Source organism: Numida meleagris, chromosome 1 (genome assembly GCF_002078875.1).
Source record: "Numida meleagris isolate 19003 breed g44 Domestic line chromosome 1, NumMel1.0, whole genome shotgun sequence".
Lineage (NCBI taxonomy): Eukaryota > Metazoa > Chordata > Aves > Galliformes > Numididae > Numida > Numida meleagris.
Window position 1 is genome coordinate 178,878,451 of NC_034409.1, and position 26,639 is coordinate 178,905,089.

Below are 26,639 nucleotides of genomic sequence, written 5' to 3' on the forward strand. Positions count from 1 at the left end.
ACTTGTTCGTTCGCTTTTTGACACAGGACTACTCTTTTCCGTTGTAAATGAACAGTATGTTGTGACAAAAGCAGGAAATCTTCATGCTCCTAAATATTGCCAAAATAATGTAGCTGTGATGGATTTGCACCGATGTTTGCAACCAAAGAAAGTTTGTGGGTGTTTCCGAGCCCAGTAGCATACAGTGTTTGAGGGATTTCAGCAGCTGCCTTTCAAACCGTAGTAAAGGTTTGAAAGCTCAGTGAAATTCAAGTACTGTTTGTTCACAGATTTATTTATTTTTTAATCCTAGCCTGTAATTAACAGCATTACTGGGAGGATTGAAGGTTTTATGGTGCCTGTGGGATTGATGAAAGTTATATCGCACAATGCAGAACAATGTCTTCTTAGCCTAGCATGGCCTTAATGTATGACAAATATAATGCTATACCCACAGCTGATGGCATGTAAGAGAGGAACAAAATGAGAAGGGTGCTTAGCTGCATGGTAAAAGTGTAGGACACATGGGAAGAACTGCAGGGAGTGAAATAATGTGGGATCCCACATGTCTGTAGGACTTCAAAAACACCAAGGTCATAAAGCTGAGTGATTTTTCAACAATATATTCTGGTATGTAAGCTAACAAGATAGTAATTTTATTTTTTCATTTGTATTTAGGCAGACATTTACTGTTATTAAAAATAAGGATTATTAGACAAAAGCACAGTGTGATAAATGTAAATTGATTGAGTCAAAGAAACTGATGGAGTTTTGTATAAATAAGTCACTCATTCTGTCCCCATCAGACCCTCTGTTTTACTTTTCCATGTTGTCTCAGTACAGTTGTTATAAGTAAAAGTAACCTCAGAAGCTATTAATATGTCTCTCTCTTTTTTTTTTTTTTTAATTTTATAAAGTTAACAAGAGAAAAAGACTTTCCTGTTTGTAAAAATTATTTTCTTGGCAAACAAAATAGGTTGCTAAAACTTATGAATAAATCTTCTCTTATTATTCATTCTAAAGGAAGCTTGGAGGATGATTCCAAGCTTTTAAGATCAGTGTAATATTCACATCTCAGAGAGTTTCAGGGGGGTGATTAGTAGGATGGACTTTTTTTACCTTTTTTTTTCTCTCTTTTTTTTAATTTCACTGGGGATTTATTCTTATTTTGGGGAGGATGAAATGATTTTTAAAATCATTGGTGCCTTAATTTTTTCATCTTCACTGTTGCATTATTTCTCAGTTTGCCAAAGCGAGAAAATTGGCCTTAGCCCTTCAGGGAAAAAAACAATGATGAAAAAATAGTACCTTATTCATTCACTCTACTTCACAGTTCTTCCTGCCAGCTTGAGAAAATGTGGGTCTTGTTTTAAAGCCCGTGTTAGAACTAGTGACAGACTCTCTGTGGTGTATCTATTTGTGTAAATAAATTGCTGATATTGCAGTAACAGTTGGCTATTTGGTTCTGTTCTGTTTGTGATTCCTGTTTTGACTGTGGTAGTCTCCAGCACAATGGGCACAGAAGCAGCGGACAGAAATGCTTTTAGAGAAAAAATACCATGTTTTTCTTCTTTCCCTTTTTTAACAGCGTCTGATTTAAGCTTGAGGGATGGGTAGCCTACTTTCTTTCACTCTTTGTTCTCTGGTTTATTATTTCTTTGAAAGGGTTGCTGTGACTGGCTTGTAAGTTAAGTGCTAATGCCATTAACACACACAGCACAAAGCAGACAAACTGACATAAATCTCATGTTTTTGCAGATGAGGATAGGCATTCACTCAGGATCAGTGTTGGCCGGTGTTGTTGGTGTAAGAATGCCACGCTACTGTCTCTTTGGAAACAATGTCACCCTTGCAAGCAAGTTTGAGTCAGGAAGTCATCCACGTCGCATCAATGTCAGTCCAACCACATACCAGTAAGTGCTCTTAGCTTCTCATGCTGTTTTTTTTATTGCAGTCTGCTTTCAGTGTGTTCTTAAAGCATGCTCTGCCCTCACTCAATATGTGAACTACAGCACAAAGTCAGCAGGTTGCAGTATAATTGGAAAGAGCAATTGCATGATGTTCTCAGGCTTTCACTTGCATGTTTGCATCAGAAAGTGCAAAAAAGTGAGACAGTGAAGTTAAAGGAGCGCAACAGGAGGGTCAACAATTGCTACCTAAAATACCGTGTAACAGAAGTGGGCAAATGATACTAAACTGAGAGGAGCTGTTGATTCCATCAGGGTAGAGAGGCCTTGTAGACAGATCTTGACAAATTGGAGGGCTGAGGGATCATCAGTGGCAAGAAATTTAAACAAGAGGCAGTGCTGGATTCTGCATCTAGGATGCGGCAGCCCTGGATCAATGTTCAGGCTGGGGAACCAGAGACTGGAAGAAGGATCTGGGAGTTCTGAATTACAGCAAGATGAACGTGAGTCAGCACTGTGCCCTGTCAGCCCAAAGGGCCAGCCATGCCCTGGGGTGCCCCAGGACCAGCGCTGCCGCCGGGCAGAGGGAGGGGCTGTCTCTTCTGCTTTGCGCTGTGCGGCCTCATCTCCAGCACTGGGTGCGGGTTTGGGCACACAACATACGAAGGGCATAAAGCTATTAGAGACCATCCAAAGGAGGGCTTTAAACATGGGGAAGGGTCTGGAGGGCAAGGGGTGTGAAGAGCAGCTGAGGTCCCTGGGTGTGTCCAGCCCAGAGCAGAGCAGGCTGAGGGGAGGCCTCATGGCGGCACCAAAGGGTGGTGGGCATGGATCAGGCTGCCCAGGGCAGTGGGCGCAGCCCCGAGCTCCTGGAGCTCAGGGAGCGTTTGAACAGCGCTTTCAGACATTGGGTTTGGATTTTGGGTGGTGCTGTGTGGAGCCAGGGGTTGGACTTGATGATTCTTAGGTGTCCCTTCCAACTCAAGATATTCTATGATATTTTTGATTCCATGGACAATGTCTCCCATAGTACCATCATTTTGTGCACTACCACAGCTTTCAGTCAAGGGTTTTCTTTTCACCGGCTGTATACAGTAGATGAAGAGAAGCACGTTCCCATTGGCTCAGGAGAATGCCTTTAATTTTGTCAGTGACACCAGGGAGTTTTTTGTGCTTTGCTGGAGACAAAATTTCTTAACACTCTAAAGAGACACTTGATAAAAGTATTTTCTTAATATAAGAAAAAAGATTGGAAATTACAAAGCATTATCACTGCCTCTTTGAAGAAATTATGCAAATAATGAAGCAAAGGCTTGATTAAATCAGGTTATGCGGAACATCTAAAATAATGAAAGGTGTTCCTTATTGTTCAAATTTGACAGCTTGACTATAAGAATTTCTTGTGCTTGGATTATGACTGATGTATTCACTGTTTTTGGGCAGGAGATCTAAATCTTACTTTTTTTTTCTACATTCTGTATCTGAAGTAATTTTCTGAAGTACAGTTTTCTCAGGTTTTCAGGCTGTTCCTCTGCAGTAAATCTGTAAGCTATTTCTCAAACAATACTTCTTTTCTTTCCTTTCCTTTCTTTCTTTCTTTTTTTCTTTTACAGACCTGTGAATCTCAATATTTACTTTTCCCCATAACTGTCTCTGTAAATTAAAGTTTTAAATGGAATTTCTTCATCCAAGTATTGGAGCTTCTGATATGCTAAAATAGAAAGCAGTCAGAATTTAAAAATAATTAAAACTAGTGAATAAAATGACATTCATCTGAAGAGCCCATTCACTTGAGATGAGATTTATGGAAAGGGAGTTGGAGTGTCACTAATTGAACAAGAGGCATAAAAACTGAACAGACTTTTGCAGTGTTCACAGAAGCAGGTTCATGCAGTTTTCTGGTAACATGCAAGAGAAACATAGACCTAAGTTACTGTCAGGTATAGAAAATCTAATCATTTAAATAAAAATGATTTCTATAAATGTATAGGAAATATATATTAATCATATTGAACTAACAGCATACTCCAGAGGTCATGGGGAGGTCATCAAGGAGAAAAAGCCAAGCTGTCCATAATAGGGCTAGGTGGGAGAGCAAGAGACAGTGGACATTAACAGGAGAGGCTCAGTCTGCTTATGAAGGGATGCTCTTTCCCATAAGGACAGCCAGACAGTGACATAGGCTGCACACACAGGCTGAGCATTCTCCATCTTTGAATGTTTTCAAGACCTGACTGGGTGAAACTCTGAGCAGTCTAGTCTGAATTCAGTGTTGATCTTTTTTTGAGCAGTAGTTTGGATGAGAAAGCTCTCACGGTGCCTTCCAGCCTGAATTATTTTATGGGTGTCTGACGTCTCTTGGTGTCCAACTTTTGGCTTGCCTGGGCTGCACCGAGTGAAGCGAAATTGGTTTGGGCTGCACATAAAATATATAATACAGTTAATTTATATAAGCAAAAAAGGTCTTTTGAAATATATTTTTATTAAAACATAAAAAAGGGCAACAAAACCAGAAAACTAGTGGGTTGGACATGTATGAGTGCCCAGTTAGCACTCTGAGTGCCAGTTGATTGAAATTCTAGATCTAAATGAAGAAATTAATAATTTGTAACATTAACCTATACATTCTACTGAAAAAGAAAAAAAAATAAGCTGCTTAACGTCACAGCATCAACTGGTGTATCTAGAGTAGTTTCATATGTTGTGTATAATTCTGACAGCTTTTGAGACTCAGTGAACAATAGCAACTGTCACTGAATGGAGCCAGTTATTTTTTTGCAATAGTAATGATGAAAATAAAGTAAAAGATAAAAAGACAAGATTGTGCTTTAGTTCTTCACACAAAGTTTACTTTTGAATGTTTTTGGATATTGATTTTCTGGTGAATCTATAGAAAACATACAGTGATTTAACAGTTCAGCCTTCTGTTATTGTTGAACTCCTTGAGTCTGTCGAAAACACAGGATTTAGAATAGGAGTACAGAAAGACTCTCATGGCTACTTGCAAGCAAAAAACAATTTACCAAGCAGTCATGGAGGAGCCATGCAGTATCAAGTGTCATTTTGGAATAATATAGGAATATGTCTTGAAACAACTGGGTTGTTGATGAAAGTCAATTTGTTTCAGTATGGCCAAACTTTCACTTAATGGCATCATTGTGTCTGTCAGTGGTTTACGGGCATTCAGCCCGGTTCCATGACGAATGGGGTGGGGGACCCACGGACCCACACCCCGGGAAAGGGAAAAGGGAAAAAAAGGTAAGGAGATGGGCCTGGGAACAAAACAGTGGCAACGATCTGAGGAGAAACAAACTAATTTACTAAATAAGATATTGGAATGCAAAATAACACACTATAATACAGTATAATTACAATTTAAGCTGATAAATCCAGTACAATGAGAGAGAGTGTCCAAAGTTAAGGTAGGCCTTACTCTAGTACTGACGGTCAGACAGCTGGGGAACGAGATGCTGCTGGGATGAGAGATAGGCAGAAAGAAGGCAAAGTCTCGTGATCTGCGAGTTTTTATCTTTCCCTCTGAGCAGAAACAGTTACAGGGAACAAAGTACCCTGGGGAATGTAGTAGTCCTCTTCTGAGAGCCAGGTACATACACTACATGATGTTATGATGTGGAATAACCAATAACCAAAAATCATAAAACCATGACAGTGTCTGATTTTATCTTCCAGAAAACTACAAATTTTGACTTTTGCTTTCAAAAAAAGGAAGGTAGTAGAAAAGTGACTGATGATGTGGTAACTTTATTACATAAGATCACAATATCAGGGCTCAGTTCAGAGAGCTTTAGTAGTGCAAGTAGCAGGCTAAATGCATGGTTAGAGGTAAAGGAAATAGAAACAGCAAGAAAACATGTTCAAATGAGAGACAATTATCATTCAAGATTCTACAAGGTTTTTACAGAAAGCATCTGAGAAAATAAAAGGAACTTACATGGAGCCACTCAGAAAGGCTATTCCAAACCATACCTTTGGGAATGGTTGAAAGGATGAGATCAGATAGGGAGAAGTCAGGAAACAATTCTGCTGACAGTAGCCAGAAAAGACCACAATTACAAAATATTCCATAAAGAATTACTCAGAGCTCCTGAAGGTGCTCAAGGGCATTTTAACATAATATAGTAGTACTATCTGAATAAATGAGTAATAATCTGATGCGCCTGTATATCACTATTCTCACATAGGATTTGCATGAGTATGTAATTTGCTGTGTACAAATGATGTGATTCCTTGCAAATTGAAATGTCTTTATAGCTGACCTTATGCACCTTAGATGTTTAAATTTATCATTTTGTGCTGCCATTTACTCATTTAATATCTTTCTTATCTAAGAAGCAATATTCTACAAAGTAGATAATTCAGCAATCAGTATGAAAATAATTCCTATTAATTACTGGCATTAATCATAATGTGTTTGTGTCTACCATTCTCCATGATGAAAATTCCGATAACATATTTTGTGCTTACAAAGCATGCAGATACTGCAAACCTGTCTAATACTTATCAGCTTTCGTTCTACAGTATAAATTATGCATTACAAAGTGTCGTCAGTGTTCAAATGATAATCACACTTCAGAATGCCTGTTATTGGTTTCAGACACTTCCCTATGAGCCTATAATCTGCCTCTGTAAGAAGGAGAGTCTAAATAATTAAGATGTGGTGTTGCTTAGCAGCAGCAGTGAACCTGAGGCAGACATGCTCCCAGTTACACTTGCTGGGGAAGAGCTCAGCAGTGTAAGACAGTGCCTTTTACAAAAGTGGCTTTTGAACCTGTTGGTGATGAAAGCTCAGTTCTTTTCAAAATACCTTGTTCTCTTGACACAGACAGGTCTTTTGACAGAAGGACTACTGGTTGCTTTGAATCACTGAGAACTGTAGGATGAAAACACTGAGCAGCACTGGTAAAACTTCTAGTGAAACACATGGAAATTGTAGAGACTGGTCCCAGACTGGTCCTTGTTAAACACGTGGCCAGGAAGGAATAGGAGAATAACACATTCCCTGTTCCTTTAGTAGACCAGCAAACCCAGCTATAGGTCTATACAATTCACTCATATTATCCTAAGCTGAATAAAATTACCATATTTTCCATACTCAAGGGAAGTCAGGTTTTTCAGTCTCTTGTTCAGTATAGAAGAAAGATTGATTAATTTTTATTATTTGTTTCAGCCTTGAATAAGAATATTTATCTGATACCAATATAATACATCTACATTAATCCTGTTTTCTTAATAGTATTAAAACATAATGCCTTAGGACTTCAACACAGTTATCAAAAGCAGGTAAACTTAATTTTTGCTTTATATCAACCAACTATTTTTAAGAATGATTCTTCATTTTGCCTCTTCATTCCTCCTATGATCTTTTCTAGTACATATTTCCCTTACAGTGGAGGTACTTCAGGCAAGTATGGGATACAAATACTTTCCATTATCACATGCCAGGCAATACATCTAGCACCTGAGATTATAGAAAGATGGTCAGTCTGTATCCCACCACCTCATGTGATTAGGGCAAAGAGCCACCGGGGGTAGTTTTGCATGGAGCTGGGTGAGGTCACTGCCAGTTCACCTGCTGAATTGCCCCTCAGCCTTTAGAATCAACTAAAACCTGCAAAGCTTTGAATTTTTATCCTGTTACATGGAATGCTTTTTACTTTTTAGTAATTAGAATTAAGTATTTATATCTGTCATTATCTGTTTTTTTTTTAATTAAAACACTATCAGTTTCCATAAACACCTCATAGTGTTTTATTTTCAATAAGTTCTTTTTCCTACAGGTTGTGTGTGTATGGGCAGATAAGTGGATTTACTCTCTGAGAGCCTTTTCAGATTTTTAAAATTTTTGTTTCTGACAGTCCTTTAAAAAAGCTTTTTCCTTTTACATTGATCAGTTCACCATGTATGCTTTCATGAGACATAGTATTGGACAGAGAATTTAGCTGTGGACAAAAGGAGAGCACAGCTTCTATATATGGACACAAAAAATTAGTCTAATCAAAGTGTCAGAAGTCTCATCCAAACACACTGGTTTATTCTTGTTTTTCTATTCTCTTTTATTCCTACAATCTGTTTCATCTGCCTCCATGAGGCTGCACTCCCATAATCACTGTGTTTTGTGAATCTAGTTCTGGGACTCTCTTCTTCATTGCTTTACATTTTCATTTGAGGACCATTCAATAACTTCTGGTTAGATCACTGTCAGTTAGGTGACTGTAAATGTTACACTGCACAGTTCCACACAGCTAAACAAAAGCTAAAAGTTACTTAGGCAGTATGACTGATAGACAATTTCTAAAACTGAAAGTAATAGCGTTTCCATCAAGGAAGGAAAAGAATAAGAATTTAAGCTATTCTGGAAGATTTCCCATTAGGAGGGAAAGCTGTCAAATTAATCAACTACAAATCAGCATTTCAGAAATTCTTCCTCCCCTGAAACATCAACAAAAAAGACAAGCTGAGGGTAGACCTGGTTCCAAGCAATTTATAGGAATACTTGAGCAGCCTGACCCTCACAGTTTAAGCACTGAATTGTAAATTGTATATCCAACCACTTGAGTGGAATCCAGAGTTCTGACCCTGTGAATAACCTACCATAAAAACGTCCTTAGCAATAGTGCTCTTAAGGGAAATATACAGAAGTGATGCAGGAAGGACTGCTGAGATAAACGCTTTGGAGTAGTTTCAGGCTGGTAATTATATGCATATTCCTGAACTGCTGAGGTTGCATTACCTCAAATCAAGCTCTGTGACTGTGGGACACTGGGGGGGATTTGAAATGCTTTATGTAGAGTTTAAGATGCCAGATAATTTGAATGATAGACTCTCAGACTTTCAGAGCAAGCACAATGACTTGGTCACAACAAAGCACTCAGAGAATGGTCAGCAAGGTGGGACTAACAACCAGAACTGGGTCCCACCACCCAGGAAGCCTTCCAGACACAAAGTTTCGCACAAGTTTGTCCCCTGAGTCAGAGGAGAAATGCAAGAACTAGTTGTGTGGCTCAGCTGTGCTCTTGCTGAGGGTCTGCACTGTTTGTTCAGCTCTTGGCAGAACTACATTTTGAGGCTCTTCATACCGTTGAGGAGGCAGACAAGAAACTTAGCAAGGGCGGTAGATCTGGGCTGCAGACATCAGCTGGTACTGTTTAAACATTGTGAATAGCCTAAATATAGGAAGAAATTTCCTGGAGAAAAATACCCAACTGATAAGCAGTGAGGATAAGCAGATAACTCCTTTGGTGTATACACAAAGCTGGAAGAAATCAGATGCAATTTCTGAAACCTGATCTCTCTGTCTGAGAAACCAAGTGCCAGAAGAAGTATGTTGATGGAATCCAAAGAACCTGTACTTCAGGACAGGACTGGAAGAGATCATTTTTATCTTGCATAAAGTCTTCCTAATTAGAGACATCAAGTATTCTTTTTTCTTAAGCATATAAAGTAAGTAGCATAGAATATAAGTAGCTTCCATTAATATTTGCTAAAGAGGACTATTTCCTGCTGTGATCGCTTGGGAGCTGAAATAAAGGTCAGCCAGGCAATTTCTGAGGATGAGAAGCTAATTCAGATAGTGCCTAATACAGTGATGTGGAGTCTATCACAAGCCACAGTGGATAAATTTCCAAATAGAGGTACTAATTGGTTAGTCACCCTTCACTGCTGGCACTTTTGATAATCTCAGAGAATTTAATTGCAACCAAGTTGCAATTCACAAAACAGCTGAAAAAATGCCTTTGATTAATATCTTGCTATTGGAAGTAGCGATGAGGAAAATAGTGTGAAAATATTGAATGAACTCAATGCCAGCCGTGAATTAAATCTATCTATCTGTAACTGTCATTACAATCAGATAATATTGGGCTCTGAGAAAGAAACCATTGATTTTTAGCAAGGCTAGATGCTCTGTGGTGAATGGTCAGCTCAAGGAAGAAAGTCTGCAGTGAAAGCTTGTGGTTTTAGCTCAGAAAGTTCATCTGTTCCTTGCAAAATCTAGTTAGAGAAATAGAGTTGTTTCATTGTATTGAAGTGGTAGGCTTAAAATGCTAGATATTTACTGCAAGCACTGTGGAGATGAGAGGAGAGAAACTTCTCTGCAAAGGCCTCTGCAAACTCTCAGATCATTTGAAAAGAAGATCATTGTATTTTGCTCATAAAATTGACAGCCTGGAAAATAGATTATGACATTCAAACCATATGGTAAACAAAGACCACCACAGAAGTTCAAAGGCAAAAACATGGTTGGACATACAGCCATCTGATTATTTAAAAGCTGGGAAAAAATGCCTTTATATTTAGAGAAACTGTAGGGAGCTCACACGGATTCTCCCACCCAAAAAAAGAAAAAAGAAAAAAAAGGAAAAAAAAGAAAAAAAAAGAAGAAAGGTTTCATTAAATGTGCCTACAATCCCGGAATATCCCCCAGCAATAGGATTCATTCATTCATTTGCTCTCCAGAAATCAGCTTTAGAGATACTAAATAAGCAGCCCATTACATAGTCTGCTGAAGTTAATAAGGTTCTTCCCACTGATGTTTTTAAGTTTCTCTCTGATTGAGAAAAGAATAAATATCTTTGAGAAAAAGATGAAGGCTACTTTCATAAATCCAACTGTGCTTAGAATTTACTATTACCTCAAAACCGTTCTTTTCAATTCTTCATTTACTGGAAACATATAGAATAGGTGTAGATTATTTGCTTTATTTTGCAACTCAGCTGGTTTCATGAGAAAGGCCTAAATGATCAGATTTAGCCAGAAGAAGTTTTTACAAAGTGGAGGAAGACTACAGATAGCAACAGGCAGTATCATCAGGTCTGTGACATTGTTCCACTTGTATGGCATGGCTGGAGGAGAGAGAGGTTGGCTTCACACCTCACATGAGCCTGTATCTCTTTTTGACCTCAACCAGGCGTCCTAAACTAAACTCGCAGGCCCATTTGATGGATAGTATCAGATTTGATTCATTTCTTCTTGATGCTGTTTTTGCTGTTTTGGGACCTATTTTATGAAATACAATACTATTGAGTCCACAAAGGGGCAAACTAACCATCTGGCTTCTGCCTGCAAGACCTCTGAAGCACTGTCACCTTCATGCCTACTTACCAGCAGGAAGCCTGGTGGTAGTCATCAGTCTGTTCATTTCTGCACAACTGGACAGACCAGAGGGTTTTAACTGATACATCACAGAAAATGGTCATTATGAATTTGGCTCTCTTTCTGGTACATGATTTTCTGAATCCTGACACTGATTTTCAGAGAGTGCGTTTATTTGGACCTTCTGCTCAGCTGATCTCAGCACATCTAGAATCATAGAATCATTTGAGTTGGAAGGGACCCTTAAAGGTCATCTAGTTTAACCCCCCTCGAAGTTGGTGATGCTAAATTAATACAGATTGGATGGGGATCCTGGCTTAGGATTTTTTAGATGTTACGTAATACTTTTAAATTCATTTTTAAATTTGGGATCACATAGGACCAATCTCTTCCACAGGGATATGTCTGGACTGTGTTTTACAGTTTTTTATATCTCTCTGTTTCCTTCTTGTCTAGGCTTTTGAAAAAGGAAGAAAATTTTATTTTTATCCCTCGTTCCCGTGAAGAGCTTCCAGAAAACTTTCCAAAGGAAATTCCTGGGATCTGTTACTTCCTCGAGGTCAGAAGTGGTCAGAAGCAGCCAAAACCCTCCATCACATCTGCTAGAGTGAGAAAAGTTTCTTACAACATTGGCACCATGTTCCTCCGGGAGACCAGCCTATGAGGCCTGCTGCAGATCAAAGACTCGTTAAAAAAGCACAAGCCCAGAACTGGGTCATGCCAGGGGAGTCGGAGGTTCTTTCTATTTCACTGCCTTGTTCAGAACAAGCAGTAAAGCTTCATGTAATGTCAGGCAATAATCATTTTAAAGGTGGGTGACTGCTGTCAGTAAACAGAGTGGAGATAGGGAAGAAAGTGTTTAAACAAAATACTTCCGCTTCCAGAGGAATTTCATTCATAAACTCGAGTCTGGCCCCGTTATGACAAACAAACACAAACAAAACAAAAATACCCAGCTCTCACAGTAGAGGTTGGTTTTGTTTTGTACAGAAAGGGTGATGGTTCTCCGTAGATTTGCACCAGCTAAGCAGAATTGAAAGTCAGTTCTGATTATGCATTCCTACATTTAATGTGTTCTTCAGTAAGGTAATGATGTTTTTTAACTTTGTGAACAAACATTTCATACATGTACTGTAGAGCTGTTGTAACCTTCCTAACAGGAGGAATTATAATTCAGTACAAATGTTGTAGGGATTTTACCTATTTTTATACATATGTCACTTTCTGGATAATTACATTCCACATACTGTAAGCTGAGTAAGCTTGGATAGCTTTTCAGAATAAGTTACTGTATATTTCATATATTCTACCTATCAAAGCTTATTGTTATACAAATGGGAAGAAGGTCATTTTTTGACTTTTTTGGCATCAAAATTATCAATATTTTAAAGAAAGAAGTAACACTTTGGTAAACCTCTTTACCTGATGTTTATGCTAAACTTTAGATGAGCATTGTCTTGCTTATGCAAAATAATGTTCAGTATTTGTCCGATAGTGCTGTGTGTCCAGTCTTTCTGGGACAAAGCAAACAAAATGTAAAAGAACAACTTGTTAACAAACAGAAAAGTTCTGTTATACACAGTGGAGCTTTTTTCCGCAACAGATTATCATCCAAATTGATATTTGGTAGAAGTCCTTACTCTGAGAGAGTCCAGCAAACTCTGGAAGCTCTCCGGGTACTGGTTTTCCAGTTTTTTAAAAAGGACTTCTGCTCCTGCTCTAAAAATCCTCTCTGCTATTAAAGATGCTCATTTGGAAATTTTCTCTGTGGTGGGTTGGATGAAAGCTTTATCTAATGCAGACCAAAAACACACTGAAGAGGGGAAGCAAATAATTTCTCTGATTTAATGAAAATGACAGTTTAAGATTTAGAGGAGTCCATGTTAATCATAAAGAATAAGAAAAAAAAGTCCCATTTTTTCCCTGTTAAAATTAAAATACTTTTATTTTCTTCAGTGAAACCAACTGAAACAAGAAACAAGATGTAAATCTGTTCTCCCAGTAGACACATTTTCAGGCAGTGTTTATTTCTCAGGCTTTCCTTTGCAGAAGTAATGGCAGTCAGTTTTCTTTTGTAGGTGTACTTCCCTTAAGGTCCTACTGAAGTGGGCCAACATTTTTCTAGTCTTGTAAATTCTTGGAAAACATTAATGCAGTGATTTCACGTTGGCTTAGCTTTACATCAGCCTGTTCAAAACTTGAAGAAATCAAAGACAAGACTCTCAACAGCTCAACACTTCTGTAATCCAAACCAGAAATTCGGGTTTTACTTATGGATTTGGTTATCAAATCTTGAAGCGCCTTTTGAAAATTAAGTAACATTCTCCATGGGTCCAAATTATCCAGTTATATCTTTCTGTGGAGGGAATGACAGTGCTGCATTATTCCTCTTTGACTCATGTTAGGATGGGAACAATTCAGCATGGCACAGCCGTCCTGTAACAGACAAAAATTTAATGCTTCCTTTCCATGAAGCCTGTCTCTATGAGAAAGGACTATTTTGAACCTATGCAGACTTCAGCAGGTAGAAGAAACCTGAACTTATTATGAAAGATGTTTTCTTGCTGAAGAGGGTAGCTGCGTGGGTGTGGCAAAGGCATTGGAACTAGATGACCTATAAGGTCTCTTCCAATCCAAAACATTCTAACATATGATTCTATGAATATTACTTAAATGGAAGTTCTCTTGTTTTTCAGAGAACCACTGATGTTAAAGATTTCTTCCATAGTGAAATAGCATCCTTGGGATTGGAGGAGTTTATCTTCTACCTACCTTGATAAACAGGATCTGCAGCTCTGTTCTATGTCTGAAAAATGACTTGATGAAAAATGCTTGGGCTTCAGGTTGTAGAATTTCCATCCAAACCACCGATCCAAGAATTTTCTGCATCAAATGGCAAGTTGTTTTACACTACATCCGTTAGCTTGCGTATTCACAGGCTGTAGCATTCTTTTTTTTTTTTTTTTTCCAGTGAACATCAATGAGATTACATATGGAGCAAAGTTCCATTTTGACCATGGGAACTGGAACATTGCCTCTGAGCTAATAAAGCTGTGGTTTTGATGTCATTATCTAATTCCCTGGAGTGATTTTTTTTTCCTACCAGTACATTTTTTTTCTAATCAATACATTGAGATTTCTTTCTGATTTTACTTGCACATCCTTGTTGTTCAGTAGGTGTTGATGTCAGATCACTAATCTCTCTGGCCAAACTCTGTTTCTCTTCTCAACACCCACAGTCCTCTGTGATGAGAACAAATTAAGAGGTTCAGACTAAAAGCATATTGCTCAATATCCTGTCTCTCACAGTTGCTAATAGGAAATGTCTAGGTTTATCCTGTGGGTGATCTTGGTAGATCCATGGAAACATTTTAATGAGAAATGATGGTTAAAAGCTAATTCAGCTAGTACACTGAAGAAGCAATCAAAAAATTTGTAGTGCTATCCTCATTCTCTCCATATTCCATATTCTACTGCATATTCCCTGCGTCGGGGGGAGGATGCATGGGCCCAAGATGGGGTTATTGGTCTCTTCGCCACAGCCTGGTTCTGTGCAGCTTTCCCCTGCTCCAGGCTCAGACAGACTGGAGACCGTGGGCTGACCACAGAGGCAGACCCATGGGCCAACTTCTGGTACAGAATTCATGAGGCCTAAGTAAACAGAAGCAACAGTTATTCCCTCAGAGCACCTTTTAGAGGTTTTCTGTCAGATTTCTCCCTCTGCTTAAAGCTCTATGTCACACACGCTTTTCTGTGGTGCAGGGCATAGAGGTCAGGAACTCAGAGTGAAAGAAATTGTAGAGCAGTGGATTAAATTTTATTCAGTACCGCTCTGGAAATACTACTGTACAAAGACAAAAGCCACTACATGGGAGAGTTACTGCTAAGACAGAATTCTAATAGTGTGGTTGTCTTGCAGAATCCCACAGGGTTTTGCTCTTTTAATTCCAGAGAGCTCATAGTTATTCAATGTGGTTGTGGTTTTGACTTCACTGCTCATTCCCACATCCATTTTCAGATCACAGCCTGCTCAGAAAGTCATTGTGGAGCCTGGAAGCATGCCTCTGCAAACAGAAAACCATCTTCTATGGGAATTGCTTATGCTGAAGAAGAAATCCTTACAGTTTGTCACTAGCTGGTCCTACTGCGGTTCATCTGTGTGCAGATGCAGTTTCATAGTGATGTCCCCTCCTGTGTTCATGGTGCTCCTGTGCCTGCAGAGACATCAGGTGTATAACCACTTTTTTCTGTTTTTCATTAACATTTCTCTTTCATTTTATTTTTTTCTGTGTAAAGCAAACAGTGCAGAACCGTGACGTGTTGCAAACATTTAAACATACCACAGCTCTGCACTGAGACTTATGCTCTGCTTACTGATACCGCATTATATATTTCTTCCTCTGAACAGATCCTTTTTATCCCAGCAGACTTGAAAAGGAAGGGGGAAATAAAATGCCACAAACCTATCTGAATTGCAAACAGGCGTGAAACTTGTATCAATTGTTGGGGCAAGTGTAGCTGCCAAATGGCTTCCAGATTCTTCAGCTTCCAGAGAAAGCCCTCACACATTCTATCTACCAACAAGTCTAATCCAACAGCAGCATCACAAACATCTGGCATTTTCTGTATTCTTTCATCTTCTGATCTCAGGCTGCTGCCTCACCTCCGCTGAGTGCTGACAACTCACTGAGCAGAGCCACTTCCCTCCCCTAACTCAGTCACAGAGCTTCTCACTCTTTGGATTCTGGTGGTGCTTTGTAAAACTATGGATTTGTAATATTACAAATAACAGCACACTTAAATTAGCAACAAATCTAGAAGCATAAGAAAGCTTGACAGCTGTCTGTTTAGAAAAGATAGGCCAGCAAGGTGAGGCTGTGGCATTGCTCTTTACACGAGAAGGCAAGTGAAGTGTGTCAAGCTCCACCTGGGGATGCATGATGAACAAGAAGAGAGCTTGTGGGTGAGAATTAAGGGGCAGGCTAATATGGGTGAAACTGTTGTGGGTGTATACTACAGGCACCTGATCAGGAGGAGGCAGTTGAGGCCCCCTACAAAGTGCTGAAAGCAGCCCCACAGTCATAAGTACTGCTTCTCATGGGTACTTCAGTCACTCTGATATCTGCTGGAAAAACAGTGCTGCCAGGTACACGCAGACCAGGAGGTTCGTGCAGTGTGTGGAAGCTAAGTTTCTGACACAGGTGGTGGAGAAGTCAGTGAGGATAGATTTGCTGCTGGATCTTATTCTTACTAACAAGGAAGGGATGTCCGGGGATGTGAATGCTTGCAGCAGCTTGGGATGCAGCATTCGTGAGATGGTGGAGTTCAGGATCTTGCATGGAAGAAACAGGGCAATAAATAGGATTGCTGCCCTGGAGTTCTGGAGAGCTGACTTTGATGTCTTTGAGAACCTACTTGGAGAGATCCTATGGGTTAGAGCGCTAGAAGGTAAGGAGGTTCAAGAGAGCTTGCTGACATTCAAGCATCACTTCTTCCAAGCTCAAGATCAGTGCATCCCTAAGAGTAAGAAATCAGGCAAAGGTGGTAGGAGACATTTGTGGAAGAGCAAGGAGCTTATGGATAAACTCAAAGGGAAGAAGGAAGTTTATAGAATGTGGAAAAAGTGTCCGGCCATGTGGAAAGAATATAGCAATAATGTCGAGGCATGCAGGGATGCTGTGACAAAGGCTAAGGCGCAGTTGGAGTTAAACCCAGAAGCAGTTGGTTCCCTTCCTTCAAATGTTATTCATTGCGCTTTTCTGGAGTTAAGGATGCCAGTGGCAGTAGAGGATTGAATGAATTGATGATGCTGAGTATGCAGGAGGCTCAAGAGGCAGGAGCTGACCTGCTGCTGCCACTGTTCATACTTCCATCACCTTGCACACTCTTCCTGTTCTAGTTCAGAATTCTGTTATTCAAAAGTCCTCCACTCTTTTTTGTTTTGCAGCCTGTTTATGACATAGATGGTGAGTAATTCTTATTATTGTTCTTATTAACATCTGTTGTTGACACAATTGCTTACATCTAAAGGAAGAGTAGTATCAAAGGGTTGATCTTGCTCTTACTTGCAGCAAAGACAAAACTGCTACAGTGACACAGCTGGCAGTTGCATCTGTAGAGGGGAGAGGACCAGTTTTCACTGGGGGATTTGGGAGAAGTAAGTGCAGTAACTGTCTGCTGCATGTCTGATTTTAACTTTCCTAAGCACTAAATTCATCCACATAGCAAGAAGTTACTCTTCAGCAATGTTATTAATTTGCAGTGCATGAGCAACCTTACAACAAAAATCTATACACTGTTTAACTTCAAATGCATGTTTGATCTTTTGTGGTTTGGCTACTAATCATGCATGAAAGCAAGCAAAACAGTGACACTGGGGAATGCAGCCACTCAGTCATAGGTCACAAATCATTCACCTTGGCAGATGCTTACTTGTTCCTGTGGCTTAGAAAGGTTAACCTCCAGTTATCTCTGATCCCAGTGTCACTGCAGCAACAAAACAGCTTCTGAAAGAAACAGCATGGAGCATCTCGGGCTGGAGTTCTCATTAGAGAGACCACTACAGCAAATGATGCGAACTGGCAACTTTGTTGGCAGCCTTAGCAAAAAGAGCATCTGGAGGGAGATGCTAAAATGGCCATCTGCTCCTGGGATTTCAGTTTCCAAAGCCAGAGTGAGGCTGAACATGTTTAATTTTGGACAAAAAAAAGAAGACACTGGCTTTCAGGGAAAGAAGAGACTTGCCTGCCTTGGTTAGGAGGAAAGGAGCAGGATGGAGCTGTGCTCAGTGGCAGCAAGGCTTGCTCTTGCCTTCAGCTGCTGGACCCGCTTCTGCCTTAGCATTCCAGAAATCATTTCCTCAGAAGACAGATAGTTACTTCAGGTACTTACCCTCCACCCCCACCCCACCGCTCCCAATTCTAGCCACAGCATGAGGCAGCCTAAAACCCCAGGTGCACTTGTTTCTTAGTGACCACGTATAACTAACTGAGTCTAGAGATCTGTTTTTTAAGATGTCCACGGAAAGTGAGATCAAACCCACTAATTTAAGTTCTCTCCAGGCCAATGCTGCCTCTCAAATCTTTTAGTCTGGGCTACTATTCAGAGTTTTGAAAAGTAAATGGAATCATGCTAAATGGCAGATGGACTGATAAGCACATTCCAGGAAGATCAGAGTTTTTATATGGTGACTATCCAGAACAGGGGCTACTGCAGTTCTAGAAATCTCTTCCTTCTGCTGTCCGAACCACTTACATAAGCTATAAGCATTCCCAATCACAACTCCTGGATCTTGCAGTGCATTAAAAAGAATGTGGCCAGCAGGTTGAGGGAGGTGATCCTCCCCCTCTACTCTGTCCTGGTGAGACCCCATTTAGAATACTCTGTCCAGTTCTAGGCTCCCCAGTTGAAAAAAGACAGGGATCTCCTAGAAGGGGTCCAGTGGAGGGCCACAAAGATGGTAACGGGCGTGGAGCATCTCCCATATGAGGAATGACTGAGTAACCTGGTCTGTTCAGCCTGGGGAAAAGAAGACTGAGCGAGTTCTGATTAATATTTATTTATGGTGGAAGGCAAATGGATGAGGCCAGGCTCTTCTCAGTGGTGCATAGCAATAGGACAAGGAGTAATGGCCTAAAACTTGAACATAGGAGGTTTGATACTAACATGCAGAAGAACTACTTTATGGTAAGAGTGGTGAAGCACCTCCAACAGGTCACCTAGCGTGGTTGTGGAGTCTCCTTCTATGAGATATTCAAGACCTGTCTGGACACTTACCTGTGCAACCTATTGTAAGATGCCTTCTTTAACATGGAGCTTGAACTCAATGATCCCTTGAGGTCCCTTCCAACTCCTGCAGTTCTGCGATTCTATGATCCCATTATGAATGTTCACCTGAGCTATATGCCAGAATGCCTATATAAATCTTCCTAGTTATCCTGTTGTACAGATGATAATGAAGTATACAAATGCTGAAGGGCAGAAGAATAGTTACCAGGTTATCATTAATATACATTTTTCTTGCTTTTGTAGGCCCAAAGTTAGCTTACTATTAGCAGAAGATCTTACATTGAGATAACTGTTTTCTAGAGTACTGTTCCCTTGCAATACTTTGTAATGATTACTCTTGAAGCAATAAGTTCAGCCATGCAATTCTGTTCTGCTATCACAGCTATCACCCCAACAAAGCATTTTTTAGCAGAACATGAAATGGCAAAGTAACACCCTGTTGTGTATTGTTTGTCCTTCCATCCTCTTCTCCAAAGGAGAAGAGTATGTAGTGGAATAGTTTGATTTTGTGGCATGTTGTCTTTTTGCTAGTTTTCCAAAAGTACATGTTGTTATTTACTTAAAATAGGATGGGCAAAACTGGAACTATGAACCAGGATTAGAAAAGATTTATAGCTGTAAACAGAGTGTCTTAAAGACTTGCGTGCTGAGTGAGACTGTTCTCCCGTCCTAGAAACAACAGCACCATAAGCCCAAGAATAATAAATATGAGCAATAAAACAGGTATAAGTAATTGATAAGTTCTGCTTTATAAACAGCAGTAAATTCATCTTAAGACTGATTAATTGTTAGAGAAGAGCACTTCTTAAGCTGTTCTAGCATTTGTTTGTTATCAGCGTATCTCTAAGGTATTCTTGCCTTTCATAGTGCGGCTGAAACACAGTATTGCATCAGTATCAGTTTTGGAGCTTATTGCAGAGGAGTGTGGTTGGAAATTAATAACTATTGAGTAGAGTTTTTTTGTTTTTTTTTTTTAAGTGAGTATTGCCCGTGATAACAAATCATATGGGAAAGAGAAAAGAGGAACAAACATATATTTGTTGTAAAAGTTTATGTGGCATTTCTGTTCAAATAAAAAACATTCTGTTTTTTAACAGAATTTTAACAATTAAAGCATAGCTACATGATTCACATTATTTGCATTTGCTAATAAGGAGGGAAGTTTTTCAAAGCCCCAAGGACTTTCTCCTCCATCCCATCTTCTTTTTTTGCAAACAAACTCCTTCTGAAAGTTGAAACTCATTTTGCTCAATAACTTGAAGTTCTGAATGCCAAAATAAGCTGTTTAAATGTGGATTATAAATCCATATCAGATCTTGAGAGTGTATGGATAAAGAGCCAACAGGGAGAATGCATCTGAAGAAAGTGAAGATAGATTTTGTGTGTTTGGAAGTTCGATGATCCAGAGTGTACTATGAGTATGTTTCAGAATGCAAGAATGTGCTGTACGTAATGTTGAGAATTCTTGTGTCAGTAGGATGAGTTTTAGAGTTTGTTATTCTCAGAGTTTTAGTAGAGTTGCATGAGAAATGCATTATTTTAGGAGGAGGGAAAGTTGTTGTGTACTTCAGATGAGTTCAATCTCTAGTTGCAGAGAAAAGTTGTGAAGAAAAAGGGAAATCTACAAATTCTAAATGTAAAAAGGAATGAGAAATGCCCCACTTTTGTTCATCATTTGACTTTTCTGGAGGTAGGTCTCAGGATTCATCTATGAGTTTGGATGGTGAATACAAAACTTGTCAGTAGCTATAAAACATTACAAGTGAGCTACTTTTTCAAGTAGAGATGAATGCCTTTAAAATATATGTAGGGATATGATACTTAAATGTTAGCATTAAAAAAAATAAATGATGCTTTCATGCTTCATTAGTAAATATTGTTTAGAAATGTCTAAACTGGACATTTGGAAGCATTGAGTCAAAGCAAAAAGATTCAAAAAATTGAAGTCTGTGACATTAGATCTAGAGTTCACACCATTTCTTCAGAAACAGTTTTATATATGGAGTTTTCAAAAGCAATTGTAGCCAACAGTCATTTATAGTTAATTTCAAGATGCAAAAATACCAAGCAGGCCATATTAGTCAAGGCCAAGATTGAGTTCAGTTGGTTTAGCATGTATTAAGAGAGACACCACATCCCAGTGCCAGTCCCTAAATGCGCTTCCTAGGATGTGTGTGAGCATTGTGCCTTTTACTGAAGCCTAAACAAAGCCTGGTCCAGGGACAATTCCTATCCCCAACACATGACATCCATATTGCATCATGTGACAATTAGCAGTTAAGTTGCAGCCGTTAATGCCTTTGATGCTAGAATACTGCTTGTTAACCTTGTACCTCACTGCCCTCTTTACCCTGGGATCCAGTAAACTTTAGAACACCACGTTTTGGGAAGTGCTGTGAGATTGAGTGGGGTTCTGCTGTCCTAAGTATTTACAACTTCTGATAGAAAAGCAAGCATACACATGGAGAGAAACACATCAGGGACAGGGATCAGAATTTCAAAGGGCCTTGGGCTGAGCTCTGAACCAGAGGTGAGTGGGAAGAATCAGGGATGCTGCACTGCTGTACAACTCCCATCCTTCTCTTTTCTGTTTGCTATCACCATTCCTGCCCTTGGACATCTGCGGTGATTTCCATCACAGTCTTGCTTGGGGAGGCCGTGGGAAAGTTCTTCTTGGGAAGAACAGTCCTCTGCACTGTGAACTGTCATTTTCTCCAGAGAAAAGGAATTAGGAGCAGTATTGTCCTCCCAAGATGAGAAAACTTGCAGATTTTCCATGTAAACAGTTTCTATAATTACCAGGAAAACAAACCAGAGAGGCAGAGCTGTGCAAGCAGGGGCATCCCGCCTTGTACGTGCTGCTGTGGTAATGAAATCCAAACCCTGCAGAACTGCAGGCGCATTATTCTCACTTGCTTTAAAGGTCAGCTAAGACGCTAATTTCTCAAATGGGCTCATAGCTCTGGGACATCGTAACACCAGTCGTTTCTTCCAGCAAATTGCAGTTGTCAGAGAAACTGGATTAGTAGCTCACGGAGCTAAAAATAGGCACTGTGTGTCTGCCAGAGAAGCTTGGTTCAGGAGCGGAGGTGAAGGCAAATCAAAATGTCATAACATGGAGAAAAATCTTTGGGTTGAACATTTTTTGTTGTTTCAATTTAGCCATAAAATTACACTCAAAATAACCAGAGTTGCCAACTGGAAGAATGTCAGGATTTAGTGTTGATTCTGTTTTATTCACCTTCTGGATCCAGCCTGCAGTTGCTGCTTTATCAGCTGAATCAGGCTGGCAGCAGTTGCACACAACTTATACTATGACTTAAGCAATTATTTTTACTTTTATAGTCAGAAGTAGACCCCAACTTACAGTTCAGGAATAATCTTTTTTCTCAGAAGGAGCAGTGATGTACTAGAACAGGCTTCCCAGGGAGGTGGTGGAGTCGCCATCCCTGGAGGTGTTCAAGAAAAGGGTATGGGTCAGTGGGCATGGTGGGGATGGGCTGATGGTTGGATTGGATGATCTTAGTGGTCTTTTCTAACTTTAATGATTTTCTAATCTTTACCACTTCCTTTAGGAATTCATTATGTAGGATGTGTCTTTTCTGCATACCTTCTATAACCTCTGCATTTCATATCTGAGGCATTGTCAAGCATAGGGTATAAACAATAACATATCAGTGAATGAAATCACTATGAAAAATATTAGTAAATATTCTAAATATTTTGTAAATTCTGTGATTTTAGCAGCCTTTGGTCATCATTATAAGAGGGGACAGAAATACTTCTGATTTTAGGATTTAGGTAGCATCAGTGCCATTTGTCTGGCTTTACCTGTGTACCAGAATTACTGCAGTGTTAAGGACTGGAGGTGAAACAGAAATGTCAGGAGAAGCAGCACCAGCAGTTATCTGCATTGCTCATCCTACACGTTATGCACACATTTCATGGCATACTTTATATTATAGAACATAATATGACAAAATATACAGGAAAATATTTGGGTATTAAAAACACAAAATAGGTGGATGCTGTGGTGTCTGATAGCTATCCTGAGATAGTAGGTGGTTTTATCAGCTACTTCTGGGATCATTCTGAGCTGTCATGCATCCTTGGCATCCATCCTTGCTTTGGTGGAAGGCATGGTCATGTCCAGCCCTGTAGCTGATACAAATCAGCTGTATTTGGAGCCCTTACAGACAACTGTAGAAAAGTAACTCAATACTACTTACTGATAACATTCTTGTGGTTTATATTTCTTTCAGTGGGATAAATTAATGATTACAAGACTTTTTCAAAAACAAGCCAGTGTTACTGGCATAAAATTCACAGCTTGGGCTCATCAAGTCATAGTTCAGACTCATCCCAAAGTCTCTGAGTACAAACTGAACTTTGCATGCAGCATTTCTCCTAGTAGAGCTGATAACAATTTGAGAGTTGTCTGTCCCCATGGTTCTTACTTCTCCCATCCAGACAAAAACCCATGAAAGTTATGAAACCATGAATAGAAAACCTCATGCTTCTGCTATTTAAATCTGTCTCTTTCCTCCAGGAGTCTGATGCAATTCTCAGATGGGTGGTTTAACTGGCAATTTGTTCAGACTCATCTCAATTTCCTCTACAGGTATCTCCAGAATGATTACTCTTTGATGCCTTAGAGATACATCTTTTGCCTTTTCCCTTTGATTTCGGTGTTGCCAAAGTAAAACCTGAGGGCTAATTTCTGTCTGAACTGCTTACAAACACTTCCTGAAACAGGGCCAGATATCTGCAGAGGTAAGATGTAGCTACAAGTAAGAAATCTGGATTATTGTAGGAAGGGGGATGTTCACCTGAGTCTATGATACTCAGTTTTAGGAGTAGGAATTTAGGAGTTATCAGCCACATATTAGTGGTCAATTGTTTGCTCAGAGCAGAGCAAAGGGGAGGAGCAGTTCAGTGAAGTTTTACTCTCAGCTTTTTGGAGGCTGAGAATTTCTGCTTGTCTTGTTTCTAACTTCTCTGTTTTGCAAGCTGGATAAAAGTATTTTGTATCCTAAAATGTGAATACTGACCAACTCAAGGTCTTCTCTCCTGTGGAAATGGGCCAATCTGCCCTGAGTGCCAATGCTTTCTGAAAATGTTTTTTATTGTGTTCTATAACACTTCTCTGAAGTAACTGCAATTCTAGAAGCATTCTGCACTATGTAATGGGATTGCAGCCTTGCACTAGCAACAAAGGATGCTTACCATAAAAGTAATATTGGATGTCATTAAATAATACTGGAGCTCTGACAGGGTTTAGAGCACTGTGGTGTTTGTGAATGGAAGTAGTTGGTATAGAATTTCTTGTAGGGCTGATGGTAACGCAACTAACAGCAGTATTTCTGTTTCAGTAACGTATAGGGGAGGTAGAGTGGTGTCTTGGACACTTCTGTCACCCTAATGTTTACGAGATCAATTTAGTACTACACGAATCTGGTACTATTTTCAAACTGCAGCCTGTATCTTCTGGAAAAGAACGTGGCATGTTAGACTCTCTCATGTAGACAAAAAAGCTCAGCAAAAGCATATAAGCCAAGATCTTCCCACGTTGAAACCAATGGAGTAACAACAAAATCCAGTCTGGTTACTTACTTTTCCTAGCTGTTAAGCAAAGGAATCCACCTACCAAAAGAAGCAGAACCCATGCAAAATATCTCATGCTGCATTTCGGTTTCATTATTGTGATTCATTTGGTATTCAGTGGTCTGGAAGTTACAGTACATCTGATTGAAAACTACCGTTTCAGTTATGGTTGCTCCCCCCTAACCAACTGAACTTATTACTAACCAAAGACTTATTTACTTGAAAACAAAACAGTGAAGTTTGGTTCTGTCATTTGTGACTTTGACTGGGAGCAGCTGAAGTGCATAATACATGTACTGACCAAATCTGTGTCGTGTCACTGAGCAAGAATTATTCAAGGCTGCAGCATCACTATAACACAGCAGAATTCAGTATTAATCCCTCTATGGAAACACAAGTCTATGTAATAAATTGATGTGCCATATGTGTAGGCCATGGGAAAATTGTGCGTGCAGTGAATTACATACAGGCTTAAAAGCTTTAACATTTGTACTGCTCTTCCTATAATAGAATGTGTATCTTGATAGCTGTGACCCTATGAGCTTCTGACAAATATGTTAGCTAAAGTTTATTCTTCTTGTTTTAAAACTGCCATTCTGTGAATTGGTGTTTACACAGGCCTTTACAGAGCAAGGAGTCTTTCTTCATGTGTTGGTGGGAAACAAAAAAACAGACACTATCTGTAAACCTTGCAGGCTGGGGAGATCAGGAAATGTTGGTCCTGAATCTTTTTTATTTTTTCCTAGTAAATGCAAACAGTGCCAATAGCCTGGGCCTTCTTTAGAAGAAACAAATAATGTGTTCAGTGGCCTTCTTCTGGTCAGCTTCTGTTGATACTTACTTTTCTCTTTCTGTTTCCTTTCACTTGGACTTTGTTGATATGAATCTTGCTGACTGTAACTATGGAGGGCAGTTTGCCTTCTTTGCTCTTCCTTTATCCAAAGCAATTCAAGGTCTCAAACAAGAAGAAGAAACTTTACAAAACTCATGCAGGCATGTTGTTAACAGAGAGCAGAAAGGTAAAACAGCCATCTAAGAGCTTTCCAGTTTATCTTTTAATGACATGCTTGCACTGTGTTGGGGCTTCACATCTTGCTTTCATCGTGTGACCTGCTGTAATGTTGTTTGTTACAATGAGGTCCTTTTAGATTGTCCAAAAAATTTTACTGTTTGTCACCATACTAGAAACATAAGGTACACTCTATAAGGAAAGCAATATACAATATACTATACATCTTCTATTTCAATGCCTCTAGTTATAGGCTAGTATTCATATAAATGTTTATAAACAAAATACAGGTTTTGTTGTTCTTTGAAGGACCAAGCAAAGAAATTTTGCCTTGTCTGAATACTAAAGGTTGTCTAAACACTAACATTTCTCTTTAACTCTTCTCTCATGCTTCTAGTTAACTTGTGGTGGGCTCCATCTTACTGTAATTACAAAAATTGAAAAAAAAAATGGATTTGAAAGGGAAAGTAATGAGCTCTTCTAGCGCATGATCTTTGCACAGTACCTGATTCATAAATAGATCTATAATCTCATTTATGAGTTACTGTTACCAGCAAAACAGCAGAAATCCCTCTGAAGTTCAGCTGAGTGCATTCTGAAGAACCTTGCATTACTCAGTTCTGCAAAATTTCTTGAGTCATTACAGAAGGCATATTTTCTGAAGCTTTTGAAGGATACAGCCTTCATCAGAAATCATTCTAATTTCTGCTTCCCATTTTATCTGGAAGTCTAATGCAACAGAGAACGTATTTAATAAAAATCACATGGGTTTTCTTCAAGACAGTTCTCACTTCATTTGACCTATTCCTCAGGTAGGTAGCTCACATTAATTACTTTTTATCATATTAGTAACATAATAACCAGTAATTTTTTTTTTTTTTTTTTTTTTTTTTTTTCCGGAGAACCTCTTCTGAAGGACATTTTGTTCCTGCTTGTGACCAGGATATATGTTGAAATATATATGTTGTATATTTCAGAGTGAAGTAATTGAAGAGGTGATCAACTCTATCCAATCACTCTGTAAATGCAATTCAGCTGCCACGTCTGACTTTGATTATCACAAATGTAGCTTATTCTATGGAAAGCATTGACAGAGCTTAGCTTTCTAAGCACTGCAATAACATGGTTTGAAAAGTACCAGTTCATTTTCACTTCCAGGTGCTCAAAATACCACCCAGACAGTATTTATTATTGTTCTCCTACCATTCAGAAAGCCAAAAAGTTAGTGTGAATCTATGTCT

At 39.3% G+C, this 26,639-nt stretch overlaps 1 protein-coding gene across 1 annotated transcript in view; it reads left to right on the plus strand.

Moving 5' to 3' along the window:
• GUCY1A2 (guanylate cyclase 1 soluble subunit alpha 2) overlaps positions 1-14,068 on the plus strand; it is a 130,650-nt gene extending 116,582 nt beyond the window's left edge. The window contains exons 7-8 of the mRNA XM_021407673.1: positions 1,738-1,892; positions 11,454-14,068. Coding sequence (XP_021263348.1) covers positions 1,738-1,892; positions 11,454-11,661 — 363 coding nt within the window. The 3' untranslated portion in view covers positions 11,662-14,068. The remainder of the gene's footprint in view (positions 1-1,737; positions 1,893-11,453) is intronic.